General features: G+C 49.4%; 1 protein-coding gene across 1 annotated transcript in view; it reads left to right on the plus strand.

Annotated features, from left to right (window-relative positions):
- The first annotated feature begins 705 nt into the window (after positions 1-705).
- Positions 706-14,580, plus strand: part of ZC3H3 (zinc finger CCCH-type containing 3) — a 204,501-nt gene continuing 190,626 nt past the window's right edge. Inside the window, 4 exon segments of the mRNA XM_009334823.1 lie at positions 706-787; positions 1,667-1,756; positions 1,759-3,070; positions 4,855-5,051. Coding sequence (XP_009333098.1) covers positions 706-787; positions 1,667-1,756; positions 1,759-3,070; positions 4,855-5,051 — 1,681 coding nt within the window.

Raw genomic sequence — 14,580 nt, forward strand, 5'->3', positions numbered from 1 at the left:
TCAGGAGTCCCAGGTGGGCCAAGGCAGGGAAGGAACAGAGACCGGAGAGCACTGGGGGGTTTGGGGGTCCCCACGGGGGCAGGGGGTCCCCACGCCGCTGGCCCCTGTAGGGCCTGTGACCTCCTGGCTGGGGGAACGGCGTGTCCCCTGCCCCGCAGACCCCAGGGCTGGTGACACAGGGGTAGGACGTGCCCTTCGCCCTCTGTCGCTTGGCTCCTCAGCATGGCGGAGCAGTGGGTGTGTGGGATATATTTGCGTGCCCTTTCCTAGCTCTGGTGAGCATCAGCGCTTATTCTTAGCACTAACTCGCTCTATTTATAGACCCCAAGATAATTTTTCCTCATTAGTAAGGCCACAAACTCCACTTGGGCCTTGTGGGGGTTCTGCCTCTGTCCAGGAGCTTCTGTGTGGGGGAGGTGTGATGAGAGGGTGAAAAATGTGGTCCTTTCCTCCTCCAGGAGGGATCTGCTGACGCTGCTCTTCCAGAAGCTCTGTGACCCCTCATGTAGGAAAAACTTGCTTTATGCTGACACATGCCTAAAATATAAGGCTCAAAAATCCTTTGATAATCCCTTTTATTGGAAGGGTTTTCTAAACACCGAGGTTTAACAAGCTCAGACCCTCCCTAATTGACAGGTATCTATTATCCAAATGACCTCGTTAGTAGACCAAAGCACGGGGAAGGTGTGGTGGCTTGGCAGAGGGATGTGCAGTGACTCAACGGTGAAGCTGGGGCCACCTCAGAGTCTCCTCATCGCTGCTTTGAAGAAGAAGAGCCATGAAACTGGTGAAGGGTCTAGAGCACGAGTCCTTTGAGGAGCGGCTGAGGGAACTGGGGTTGTTTAGCCTGGGGAAAAGGAGGCTGAGGGGAGACATTATCGCCCTCTACAACTACCTGAAAGGAGGCTGTAGTGAGGTGGGGGTCGGTCTCTTCTCCCAAGTAACAGGCAATAGGACGAGGGGAAACGGCCTCAAGTTGTGCCAGGGGAGGTTTTGATTGGATGTGAGGAAAAATGTCTTCCCTGAAAGGGTTGTCAAGCATTGGAACAGGCTGCCCAGGGACGTGGTGGAGTCCCCATCCCTGGAAGTATTGAAAAGACATGTAGATGAGGTGCTTAGGGACATGGTTTAGTGGTGGACTTGGCAGTGCTGGGTTAACGGTTGGACTCGATGATCTTAAGGCTCTTTTCCAACTTAAATGATCCTGTGATTCTATGCTTTGTGTTTGGGGCTGGTGGTGGCTGTGCTGGGCTACGTGTGTGAGCAGACCCTCAGAGACTGCTCTGAAAAAATAGCTGGAAATAAAATTAGCATTTTTTTAGAATTAGGGTCCAAAAACAATAATTCAAGCATCCGTTTTTTGCACATAAAAAAGAGCGTAAAGGGGCAAAAGGTGGTTAACAGCACTAGTGTAGTGTGTCAAGGGTCTGTGGTTCAGACCTGTGTTGAGCTGTCCTGCAAAATCGCTTTTGTAACTGACTTTCATGAAGACTGGGGGAGATATTTGTTACAAGTTTTTCCTTCCAGCACCGGTTATCTGAAACGTGGCCTGTGCGAGCCTGTGCGGAGCGATCGTCCTCGTTGCAGCGCGACGAAAACCAGTGCTGTGATGCTGTCAGACTCCCGTGGGACCGGTGATTAACAGATGCTGTCTTCTTCTCCTTAGGTCTCATAAATGACCATAAAAACACACATGGAGATGTGCCGCGGCCACTGCCATCTGCGCCGCCGAGGTGGAACAACCCCCACCAGCCTGCCTCAGGAGGGGGGCATTTTCGGCCAGGTACCCCCAGCAGGCTCCCAGGGATTTCCAGCTGCGACAGGGTCACTCCTGGAGGAAAAAATACTCCCTCGTCAACCGGCCACCGGGATCGGCATGTGACATTGGAAGCGGTGGAAGTGCCAGCACGTCTCAGGCTTTTGGAAGCCAAGGGGAAAGCCAGGCACCTGAGCCACCAGAATCGTCCCCGGAGAGACACGTGGACTTAACTACAGATGGTAATATAGTTGTGGGGATCCAGCTGCCACAGAGGGCTGGCCCGTTCGTAGATACAAAAGGTTTTGGTGATGTGGGTTCTTATTGTGAGTTTTCTGGGCTGAAAACGGTGGTCGCTGCTCCAGGTGACAGTAAAAGTGTGCAGAAGTCTCCGTACACGAGCCGAAATGAAGAGAGAAGACCCTCTCTCTCCGTTTCATTTAGTTCATCTCACCGGTTCGTGAGTTCAGCATACGTAAGCATGTCAGATAAGCCTAGAACGGTGCGTCTGGCTGATGATGTGGCCGGGAGCTCCCCTGCCTTCTGCGGAAGCTCCAGTGAAAACGCTGTGACACTGAAATTGGAGCCGCAGCAGCCTTTGGTGTTGCCAGATCGCGAGCCGGCTCGGCACTTGCTACGGAGGAAGGCAGAACCGCCAGCTCCAGGGCAGTCTGGTGAGCAAGTCAGGGATGCTTTCAGAGAGCCGAAGCTCGTTGGAAATGGCGAGGCGTGCTCTAGACCTGCTCAGGCCGCGACTTTGGTGGTTGGGATGACTCCAACGAAGAGCAGGTTTTCTGTAGTCCACAGAGCTGCCGGTCTCCAAAGAGCTGCCTCAACATCCATCTCCAGCAAAGCTCCGAAGTTCAGGAAAACTAATTACACGTGGGTCGCAAACCCTGGTAAATGCTCTCGTACTGTGAAGCGATGGGTCAGCCCTAGAGCTTCTGAAAGTGCTAAGAAGGTTGCTGGTGGAGCGGACAGAGGTGCTAAACTATCACCCAAAGCAGACTTGGGAGCAAAGCTGAAGAAATCGGGACTGCAGTGCAAACTGGGTGTTTCTCCAAGCAAGTATAAGTGGAAAGCCTCCAGCCTCCAGACCTCGCCCTCCACCTCCAAGTCAGCATTCAGGTGGCGATCCGAGGATCAGAAAAAGCCTCCAGCCCCCAATCTCCCTCGAGCCGGCGCAGCCCCACCGCCTCCGGGTGCTGCATCTGTTGGTCTCGGCGGGGCGAAGTCCTCTTTCAGTGATGGCGCGCTGTCCAGTTACAAAGTGAAGAGTCGGACAAAAATCATCAAGAGAAAAGGAAACTCGGGGTAAGTTGCTGGTCGTCTTCAGAGCGGTGTCGCTGCACTCGTCATATTTTGTGTCCATTGGCTTCACCGAAGTTGTGGCTATAAGTGAAATTCCAACGAGGGTGGTGGTATATTGGAGGGTATATTTGCCTTTCTCTTTCCAAGTGCGGTGACTTTGTTCTGTCTGGAGGCATCCCGCTTTCCAGGGTTGGAAGGCCTCAGGTTTTAATTGTTTTAGCAGCCTGTGTAACTCTGACTTTAACCTTTGAAACAGAGCTGGGTTTTCTTCTCATCTCCCATCCCTGTTCTCCGAAGGCTTTGCCGCAGTACTTAGGAGCCTCCTCTCTGACCTGAATAACAGACTAATATTCAAAGGGAAGGAAATAGCTGTCTTCCTTTACTGATTTATTTTCAAACTCCCAATAACCTTGTTGCACTGGGGGCTAGGGAAAGGAGGAGAAGTGGCTTGAATCGCTGTATCGTGTATGGTCTGTCCCCGTAAAGCATTGTGCAGACTCTGGGATGGGATGGGATGGGATGGGATGGGATGGGATGGGATGGGATGGGAGGTGAGCTGTGCATGCTGGGAAGAAGCGCTGTCCGTGATGCTCTGCTGGTACTTTTCTCCCTTGGGTGCCATTTTTTTGTGCTATCCACCAGTAACCCAAAGTGTCCTCCCTGAAGGCTCTTGCTCTTCTTTCTCCTTGCTGAGTCAGTGACTGATCTGTGGCCGTCGTAGCTACCTTGGGAGAGCGTGCTGTGCCAGACTAGCAGATACTCCCGGGGTCTTGTGGAACAAGTTCTCCCCCCTGGCCGTGTCTGATAGGGACAGAGTACAATGGGAAGGTTATAAATGAAGCTTGGTGGAAGGAAAAAGGCGTGTGGGCTGAGTTATCTGCAAAAGGGGTTTGCACCGGGCTGGGAGTCGGGGGGGAAACAGATAAGAGATTGGGACCAAACTTTCTCTGAAAGCCGGTGTGTCATGGAAGTGCTGCGAGGGCTTCGTTACGTTGTGCTCCCAGTGGGAAAGCCGTGTTTTGTGCTGCTTTTCTCGGCAGGGCTGGATGCAAGCCCAGCCTGTGCTGCAGGGAAGGGATAAGTGGGATGGGGTGAGGGCTGGTGGCCCAGCTGTGTGACCTCTACTCTACCACTGAACTCGGAGATACCCTCAGCGTAGTGGAGATGTGGTTTGGTTCCTTTCTCGCTGCAGTAACACCAAGCCTGAGCTCTTGAAAATTGAGGACTGTGGCCTAAATAACTATTCTAAGTGACGCAATGAGCTGGTGACACAGCACCCGTTGAGGATCTGATGCCTCGATTCCTGCTTCTGTTTCCCAGATCCTCCGCTCAGCACTTCACCGCAGGCTTCCATCCTCTGCTTGCCCTCACGGTTTTCTGGGGGACGTGTCTGCAGGTGGGTTGTGCTGGGAAGATCGCTCTGAAGCAAGGTGCTTGGAGAAGCTGGGGTTGCATTGGATTTTTGGCAGTCGGGCAGATGAGACCCCCCCCCCTCATCTTGCTAAAGGACAGCATCCTCTCCCCCGCATCTGTTGAGGGGAAAGCAGAAGGGAATGAGTTGAGTTAGGCTGTCAAATACCTCATTCTCCATCTGTACTTTGCCAGAAATTCATCACACTTGCCTATTTACTTGCAATTTTCTGTTCAGTGCTTCTTCTCACCCTTGGCTAGGGGAGCAGCGTGGAGCTTGGTGACCCAGCTTCTCTTCTCAGCTCTGGGCAAGGGGACCAAGTGCATTTTGGTCACCTCTTTACCCTCTTCTAACCATGTGGTGTTCCCCTTTGCAGTTCGCCGACAGAGAAGAAGAACAGCTCCTCGCCCGCTGCACCTCCGAAAAGCCACTTCCATCTCAGGAAGAAAAACGCCTCGCGGGGGAAACCTTCTGCGACGCTGAAACGCTCCTCGCCCAAGGGCCTGGTGCAGATCACCAAGCACAGGCTCTGCAGGCTGCCGGCCACCAGGATGCAGGTCTCCACCAAGGAAGGTAGGAACAGCTGTCCCAAGGGGTGACTGGTGGTGCTTGCTGACCGTGTGCCGGTGAAGCGGTTCCAAGGGAGGCTCTTGGATTTGGAAATGGGTTACCAGGCCCTCCAGGAGGTGAATCTCCTGTTGTTGGTCCTGGAGCAAACATTGAGGAGCAGAAGTTTGGCTGGAGTAAGACTTCTGCCTTACCCCGGAGCTGTCTTGTGCTTTGACATCTCCAGACAAGGCCATTTTAAAGGTGCTTCTTGCTTCTAATGTGGTTTTGCTGGACTTACAGGCATCAAATAGGAAGGTGCTCAAGGAAGGAAGAGGATGGCAGAGGCAGTAATACATCTGTAAGACCAGTCTTTCTTTTTGCACTGGGCAAAAGCTTGTGCGTGTCATGAGATACTCCTCTAGCAACTACAGACCTACCTAATGCACCTGTATCCCAGTGCGATGTCTGCGGGCGTTGAGGTTTTGTATGTAATTTGCTTAAAGTTGCAATTGTTAGAGGAATACCGGGTCCATCGTGTTTGTGAACAGGTAGTTTATGTTCATGTCCTGCTGCCTTGGGTTGGCAATGGTCAGAGCAGAAATCAGCTGCTTGGGGCTTGGAGAGCTGCACCTACGCATGCGTGAAACGTTTTCGTGATGTTTCTGGCTCGAAGTCTGGTTCTGCTATTCAGTGGCGACGTTATCATGCACAAGTGGCTTCAACCCCCTGAAATTCAGTTTTCTCAAACGTACCTGAAGCACGTTTTGCTTATGCGCCTACGCCGTGCTCGTTCACGTACGGCAGAGTGGCCAGTGACACTGTGGTAGGCATCGCTTGAGTGGGGAGGGCTGTTCGGGCCACGACGTAGCTGCGATCTGCCTCCAAAAGTAAAACTGTTGAGCCTCTGTTGTCAGGAAGACAATTCTGTGGTTTCCTGCTCTGCACTTCACCTAGCGAGTTTACACGTGTGATTATAGTTCTTTCGCGTTCAGACAACCAGCTCTGTGTTGAGATGTTGCTATGTTTTGACAGATGAAAAGACAAGAATGGAGGCTTGCGATTCAGGAAAGGGAAGAGGTTTTTGTGGGAGGAGAAGAAAAAGATTTTTCTCTTCGTGTGTGTGTTTGAAGAGGGGTTTGGAGGGATGCGGGGGGGACGCTGGGAGGAGAATTTTGGATCTGGCGCTTTAGGAGGTGGGCAGTGACTCACGGGAGAGGCAGGGGCAGGGAGAATAAGATGTGCGTTTGTGCAGTTGCATTGATGGTCCAGCATTCAAGCAGTTGCCTGACTTCGGGGCTGAGTCTTGCTCCATTTAAGGATGTCAGCAAACCCTTTCGTGTCTGGAGGGGCATGAAGGCTGCACCTCCAGACACTCTGTGTTGGAAGTTCTCATGCAGTGCATGAAGGCAGCATGGACGGTTGGAGGTCTTGGTCATACTTGCACTGTGGTTGCTCTTCTGTGATCTCTGAAACCAGAGGTGGTGGATGCAGCACATGGCCAGATCCAGCTGTGATGGTGATGTGGGGGCAACAAGGCTTTTCTTCCTTGGGTGATGGTGATGTGTGGGATGGGGAACGCAGCCCTTCAGCCTCCCAAGAAACGTCCACTGCCTGTTGTGGGGTGAATTTAGGACTCAGACCTCACAAACTGCTCAGTGGGGACCTTTCTCCAGTGTGGCATGTCCAGTACGAGTCATTGGATAAATCTTTATGCTGTAAAGCTCCTCTTTAAGGAACTTGCTGTGCTTGCTGAGAGCCTGGTATGAGCAGCTTTGCTGTGGCTCTGGAGACGCAGAGCAATTTGGGGTTGCAAGAGCATTTTACACATGAGGAAATTGAGACACTGCTGGTTACAGGGATATAAGCCGTTTGGGTGATTCAGGAACAGACCTGAGGTTAAACCAGATCCTTGTTCTCCGTGTAGCTCCGTGTTTACACCTGGGTTTGTGCAGAGCAGAGGCCTTGCTGTAGTTTGCTCAGGTGTGTGCATTGTAGAGGAGGTCACAAGACTGAAGCTGCTGCCTTGGGAAGGCTCCTAGCACCCATCGAAGCTTCTTTGACTTGGCAAACGTCTCTCCTTTTTAGAAGCCGTCAGAAAAAACTTGTGCCCAACCAAAGTGAAGCTTCACATAGGTTAAGAATATACAAAATGCATCAAAACCTTCTGCCCCCCTGGGGGCCTGACTGGCAGCTGCCAAAAGTGTGTGTCTTTTGGGAACGTATTCTGAATATTTGAATATTCAGATTGAATATTCAATCAATCTTCCTTGATTGAAGGTAATGTTCCCATACTGAAAAGGTTTTTGATCTTAAACTGCATAGGGCTGAAAGTATGTAGGTAGAGCAGAAATATGGTTGTGCTCCTGGCTTTGATCAAAGTAGAAGTTGGCAAATAAAGAAGTTTAGGGAAAGTAGGAAAAAAAAATTGGAAAATAGGTCTGGAAGTGACTTTGGGACAGCATGTAGTTCATTCCCCTGTCCAAAAGTGGATCAAATTATCAAACCATTCCTGATAGATGCTAGGCAAACCTAGCACAGACAAACCCCAGGTTTATAAGAGTTGTGAGTTGTCTGTGTTGAAGTGACTTACGTTATTTTCCAGCTTGGATCTGTGCGCTTCACAGTCTTAGCTCAGAGATGCGGAAATGAGTATCTGCTTTAATAAAACCTGGTGACCATGCCTTGTGGCTCTTTTTCTTTGCAAACTGCAGTACCTGCTGTAAAAATGTGTCTCGATTTGGTTCTTAAAATGAGTAAAAGCAAAAGGAAATGTCCTGCCTGCCCTTTCCTTTGTGTATATGTGTGTGTGCACATGTGAGACTACTCTTCCTCACTTCATAAATGCCACAGAGCCTTCTTTTCTCTGTGCCTCGCTGTGCTGGCCGGAGCACGGACGCTGACGCCTTAGATGGTGAATTAAAAATGCTTCCCCACCATAATTCTGAAATGGTTTCTAAATTTCTTTCTTGCTTTCTGCAGTGTAGAGGAATTATACTCTGGTAGATGAGCCATTATTTGGACTGGAAAATGGCAAGTGGCACTGGGATCCATTCGCTTGAAGCTCTGGAAGGACTCCTTAGGCTGCCTTTCTCCTCCCCAGGGAGGAGGGTACAAGATTGTTTCTGCTGTGTTTGCTGCTGCTTTGTCCAGCCTCTCTGCAGAGCTGAATTAAATACATTTTTCTGCTAGGAGGACTTTGTGCAGTTGAGATCTCTTGCTGGGTATATTTTCTGTTGACTTGGTGACTGCGAGGACTTGGCTGTGTGTCCTCTTCCTGGAGAGGTTCTCTAAGATGCGACGCAACAATGTAAGTTCGACAGTTCTTGTCATCTTTCCTCTACCGCACTTACAGGCTTTCCCCTCGCTGGTGGGACATCAAGTGCTAAATGCTGATATTATACGGGTAGATGGTTGCTGGTAATCTAACCTCTGTTGTACCATCATCTCGGGGATCCCAAAGGACTTGATTTGCTCCTTCTCGTGCCACTGGCAGCTCTGTGAAGCAGCTGCTGAGCGATGCACGGCTGCTTTGCTTCTCCAGTTAGCAGAAAAAATTCAGCAAGCCTTGATGGCTTTGAAATTGCAAAATGAATTTTGGCAGGGTTGGTGCTGCTTGCTGGGCATCTGGTTAAGGCTGAGAACTAGCAAGGTGCCTGCCCCACACGTTCCTGCTTCTTACCTTCCCCTTGGCGGCAGCAGCAGCCTTGCCTGTAGCATGGAGGTGGAGCAAATAAGTCAAGCAGACCTTGACCCTTCATGCTCACCTTCATAATTAGCCTGTGGATTTGGTTCCTTTGACTGGAATTAAGTTTATAGGTTTGAATATCTTATACCTTAAGGCTTTTCTTTTTTTGAGAGGGTTCAATCCCACGCAGTGTATTTGCAGCTTAATGTGTTGAACTGTTCTCATGATCTGGGTTTCTACATGTGTTGAATTATTGCTGGACTGCTCCTACATGTGCTAGGACTCTTTTTTTTTTTTGCCCAGGGAGACAAGTATGGTCTAGTACAAAGAGATTGTTAGATCCTGGATGGGGCAGGGACATTTTTGAGGCAGCATCCCAAAGTCTGATGAGAGAGCCTAGCCACTGATGAGGGCTTGGAGCAGCTCAGACATCACTCACGTTTGGTGCCCCTAAATGTATAATTATGTATATAATGGTAGGTGTCTTCTGGTTTTACAGCAGTCTTATAGTGAGCTGGGAGTAAGTGGAGGCTTGTGGGTTCAATTCCTGGCTCTCAGGTTATCTGAGAGGTTTTGGGAGGGTTGTTTTTATTTCTCTCGGCTTGTGCAAAGTGAGGGTATTAATCAGGTGGTGGAGTTTTACGTCGTGCCATTTCTCGCAAGACAAGTGCGAGGGAAGTAGGTGGGGAACAGAGGTGCTACTGGGAGCCTCTGGGAGCAGAGTGGGACACGAATGGAGCAGTGAGGCTGGCGTTAAGTCTCTGGCTTGATGCTGAAGCAACACCCATTGCCTCTCTTGCTGGGAGCAAACCGGTGACAGTCCTGGGCCAGCCGGGTGGCTTACCTCTGATTAGTTTGTCGTCTTGAGTCTAGACACGCACAGCCCAGCTAACAAACCGATTAAAGAGCTGGATGGTTCATGCCGGGCTAGTGATCCCACTGGATGGATGTGGTCGCGCTGGAGCCTGGATCTGATGGGCGCTCATGCCTGTGTGGTGAGTGAGCGTCCAACATCCCTGCATTCCCGGGGCGCTGCAAGATCCCACCTCGGACTCAAACAGTGTGTGCGTCAGGGCTGAGGACGGAAGGATGGCTGGGGAGAAGCGTGCCCTACTTCATGTACTGCAGCGTGGGTGCAAAAAGCTGGGTCAGCCCCTTCCTTCCTTGCTGATGCGGATGGTGTTGTGACGCAGCTTTGTTGTTTTCTTGTTTGCACTGTTAAACAGGCTTTTGGGATACGTGGCAGGAGCTCTGCGGTACTTACTGAAGGCATTGGTGCCTTTCCCAAGTGCGTAACGCAAAGGCCTGTCCATCTCCTGACACGCCAGTTCCCTTTTTGGACCCAAATGGACCTGACACTTGGTGTCAAATTGGTGTTTCCCAATGGTCTGTATTTGGAGGCGCTTGCCTCTGTAGGAATCGCCGTGTTTTCATTTAAGGATCAGTGATCGTATTAGAAAATGGAAAGTGGCAGACTAGTAGCAGTTCTCTTGGGATTATTTGGGCTGCTCTCAGCGTTATACCTGCAGCTATTATCAATTAACTCCAAAATACTCATTTGATGAAGTGGAACATTTCATAACCACTCAGAAATTGGGGTATGTCCCAAATTGAAGTTGCTCTGATGGGACGGTAGAGCGGCGAAGCATTTCTAATCCAGTTGGTGGTCTGTTCATCCAGGTATTTTAACGCAGGGCTTGTGCTGGGGCAGAACGCCTGCGCAGGAGGAGCTCAAGTGCTTGACCAAAGCAAAGAGGAATAGAAAATGTTCTGTTGCTCAGCGGAGCCAAATTAATGTTGATAAACCAGCCTGTAGATGTTGGACTTCTTGACCACTTAGTACTTAATATTAATGTGCCATTAATATTAAAGAGTTCCTCCCCCCCCCCCCCTTTGTTTCCATTTAACTTCTCAGGCTCTTTTTGGAGGGAAGGAGAACTTTTGGAGATAATTACTTTGCTGGGAGCTGTGACTCCACTCGGGTAACAAGCCCTTGCTCTGGGCATGGTCGCGAGCCTGATGAAGCCTCTGGCCTTCCCCTTGTTTGAAATGGCTTCACCACTTCTGCACGGGGTCTGCTTCCTTCGGCACCCGCGCCGGCGTGTTTCAGGCTTCTGTCTGAATGTCAGGCTTCATATATACATTTGTGTATAGAAGTGGCAGACACAGGTTGTCTCGCTTGCCTCTGGTGTTGACAAGACAATTCGCATCTGAGTCGGGGAGCTGGTACAAGAGGGATAAAAGGCAGCGGTTGCTTCTCTCCTTATCCACGGAAAAGCTGGAGGACCAACAAGGATCATCGGGCTGCTGAATATGGTCCTCAGGCCACTGGTGCCACTGTGTTGTGTAGAAATAATACAGCCTGTCTAAATGCAAGCTGAAGTTAACTGTGATTTCTATTTTTTTCTTCAAACAGATATATATATTTACTTTTTTTTCAAATGACTTACCATAATTGGAAGTGCTCTTGCAGCCTGAACTTTTAATTCCCCTGTTAACTGTGTGGGAGTCACGCTGGGAAGGTGGCTGGGCTCTGCCCTCATACTGCAAACCCTTTTTGGATGCAAGAAGCAGGGAGAGGCTAGCTGGTAATTAAGATGTGGGTGGAGTTTCCGCAGATGGCAATTCCCCCAACCATCTTTTTTTTTTTTGGCATCTGAACCGAAGGATTTGTTTTGGAGAATAAATACTGGGCTCCTGCTCTGTCATTTGCCGAGTAACTTTCCTGCCAATAACGGTATGTTGTAATTATGTTTTCTAAATGGCAAATGTCTATCCTGAATTGGCTTTCTGTTGCTTATTTGTTACAGCAAATGGCCAATATAATAAAATCGTGGTGCGTATGTTGGGACAACACCGCTTCCTGCGGTGCTTTTTGGCCACGTGCTGTCCGATTTAGCTTGGTCAGCCTTTATCCGCTTTCTCCAAACTGGAGATGGGGTTATTCCCAAAAGTGCAGGGGCATGATCTTTTTATCACCAGTTTTAAGGGAAAATACCAACTTCTAAGTGAGGTTTGACTGATTCAGATGCGATGGCAGAGGGACATGCCCGCTCCTCCTGTACCACAAGTCCTGTGCCAGCAGTGAGGATGTGGGAATCCCCCCTCTTTCCCAACAGCCTTTTACTCCCAGCTCTAGCTGGTCGCTTATTTGAAGTCTTGCAGGATGAGGCCCTTTCTCAACTCTTGTTTTTGATGAAAGACAGGTGAGTGCTTGCAGTCGTGAACCTTTAATCACCCCTGCAAAAAATCAATGCTGTTGCCCTCCTTGGCTGCCGCAGCTTTTGTGCAACGCTGCTGCGCTGGTAAGCGTTCACCCTGCTCGGGCATTCGGCATGACGGTGCTGTTGTTTCTTATTCCCCAGGCTTTTTCTCTAGGAGAAACTAGAAGTAAACGCTTAAAATTATGATTTTTTTTAAAAAAATTCTTTTAATGTCAGAGATGTGGCAGCTCTGTGGATGGGGAGCAGCACCGTGCCTGTTTGCTGCGTGTCCGGCACAGGAGTGGTGGCTGTACGGCGCGCTCCGACAAGCAGGAGAATTGGGGATTTCGGGGAGTCTCTCGTGCCGCCCTTCCTTCCCCGCAGCCCTGCAGAGGGCACTCGTGCCCCTCGCATCTCCCCGGTCCACCTTTTTCTGGTTATTGATGGCCTAATTTCGTCTTTATGTGAAAGAAAGCAGATATCAAGTAATTTGCAGCAATAACCTGCTAATGCTGGGCCAGTATCAAAACTCCCATGTTCATTTCAAGTGGCAGATAAAACACTAATATATAATTATCCTTGCAAATTGGATTGTTTTAAATAACCAAAAGGCTATGGCCAGGAGAAAACTATCCCATTTCCCTTGAGTTACTATTGCAGTGTAATTGCTGCGTTCAATCAATTTCCTTGGCATTAGAAATTCCATCACAATCAACATTAAGCTTTATTCATTGTGATGGCTAAGAGCCGGGCCATTTCTCCTCTTTTCCTTAACTGGCAAAATTAATCAGGGAAAAGATTTTAAACATTTACCCGTGCGAAAGAGGTCAGCTCTGCCACTATATTGCTCAGCAGATAAGGGGGCTAATAAAAAGAAAATTGAATTACTAATGATCGCCAGGAACAGAGTATATAAAACCTGGCAATCGCCCGGTTCAGGAAAAAGGAGAATCAATTTTCTTCGGACAAGGTGCGCTCATTTTTTATTTTGGCGCATATTATCAGCAATTTAATTTGAAAGCGCATAAACAGGAGGAAACAGTTAGAAAATAATGAGCCTGAAGGTGTAAAATGCTGCAGGATATATGCTGTACACAATTTATTTGGCACAACAGATAATCACTTTAATTGAATTCAAAACTGCATTGTTCAGCAGCAGTGCGGGCTGCCCGCCTCGCCCGGGGGGATTACAGAATATTACAAAGATGCCGGCAAGAGGCTCCTCGGTGTCTTTTCCCCTCTGTAATGTCCCCTTCCAGGCAGGACTTCTCAGCCGTGCGCCCGGGATTGCTTAGGCACAGTCACAGCTGGCTGAAAGCAGAAGATGGAGAAAGTGAGAGGCAGATTGCTCTAGGGACCCTTGCTTGTTGTATCGCTATGTATATTTGTTTCTTAAATAATTTGGTGTTTGCCGGGTTTGATGGTTTTAGTGCAAGACCATCACGTAAGCGTGCAGCACAGAAACCGGTCATGACGTCTTCTGCTTCAGATGAACTTATTTCACTGCTTCCCGGCTGAACTTCCTGAGTTAAAAGCCTGGCTACCTCCTCCTGCTTGTGGTGATCTCCTGGTCTGCATATTAAACTAGTTTTTAAGTGGTGGCTTTTGGATTATGCCTGGGAGAGGTGGGTGGTGGGAGAGACGCTTTTGCCGCTGCAGGTCAGCACGATTGCCACGCAAGGAGCTGCGCTGCGAGGGATGTCTCTCCAGCTGTGCCGCGGAGGTTCATCCTTTAATTTCTTTTGTTCTTTGGGTTTGGAGAGCGGAGCGGACTCGTGCCGGGGTGGGAGTAATACCATTACTCAGCAGTTTGCCTGTTCAGAGCACTTTGCGGGCATTAACTGATGAAACGGTGGTTTGGTAAGGTGGCACGGGAGGGGCCGTGTTACCATCTCCGCCGTACACGTGCCTTGGCAAAGGAAGCCAAATAGATGGGGAACCGCAGCAACGACCAATCTGTGGCCGTGCAAATCCGTGGCCAGAGCAAGAGTAAATTTTGAGCCCATCCTTTGTTGCATCCACTACATGCACAGCTAGGAGACTAGTTTTTGTGTTTCCCCCTCCCTTTAAAATATTCCTTTCCTGCTTATCTTTGCCTTTCTCATGCTCCAGACTGAGATAAGACAGCGGTTCGTGTTACCAGCTTCCTGTTTGTCCTCTGTTGCCACCGCCAGCACTGAAGCTGGCTTCCCTGAATGTGCTGAATAGAAGGAAATCCTGTTTGTATTTGCTTCTTTCCAGAGAGAAATTCCGTCGGGATTTGTAAGACCCGCTTCACCCTGCCATCTGCAGAAGAGTTTCTGCAACTCTTTAATTTCAGTCGGAGTGATGGTCACCTTCCAAAAAATTCCCTAAACCCTAATTTCTCTTTCTGCTTGCCCAATAACGTGAGCCGTGCGACACGGGGGTGTTGGGCCGGGCAAGAGGTGCTCACTTGGAAAAAAGCTGGTGGCAGAAGTGGGAAGGAGCTGGTTTGCATTACTCATGCCCAGGCGAGTGCAGAAAGTAAACGGGGCGTAAATGGTGAGGAGTAAGTTATGGCTGGCATCTGAATGCTCAGCTGCTGTTAATTTTATTGACACTGGGTGTTTGTATCCCTCTGGCAGCTTTGAAAATTTCAGCAATGGATTTTATACCCCCTTCTATTTTTTTTTTTTTTTTTTTT

The sequence above is a fragment of the Pygoscelis adeliae genome, unplaced genomic scaffold (genome assembly GCF_000699105.1).
Source record: "Pygoscelis adeliae isolate BGI_AS28 unplaced genomic scaffold, ASM69910v1 Scaffold340, whole genome shotgun sequence".
Taxonomy (NCBI): Eukaryota; Metazoa; Chordata; class Aves; order Sphenisciformes; family Spheniscidae; genus Pygoscelis; species Pygoscelis adeliae.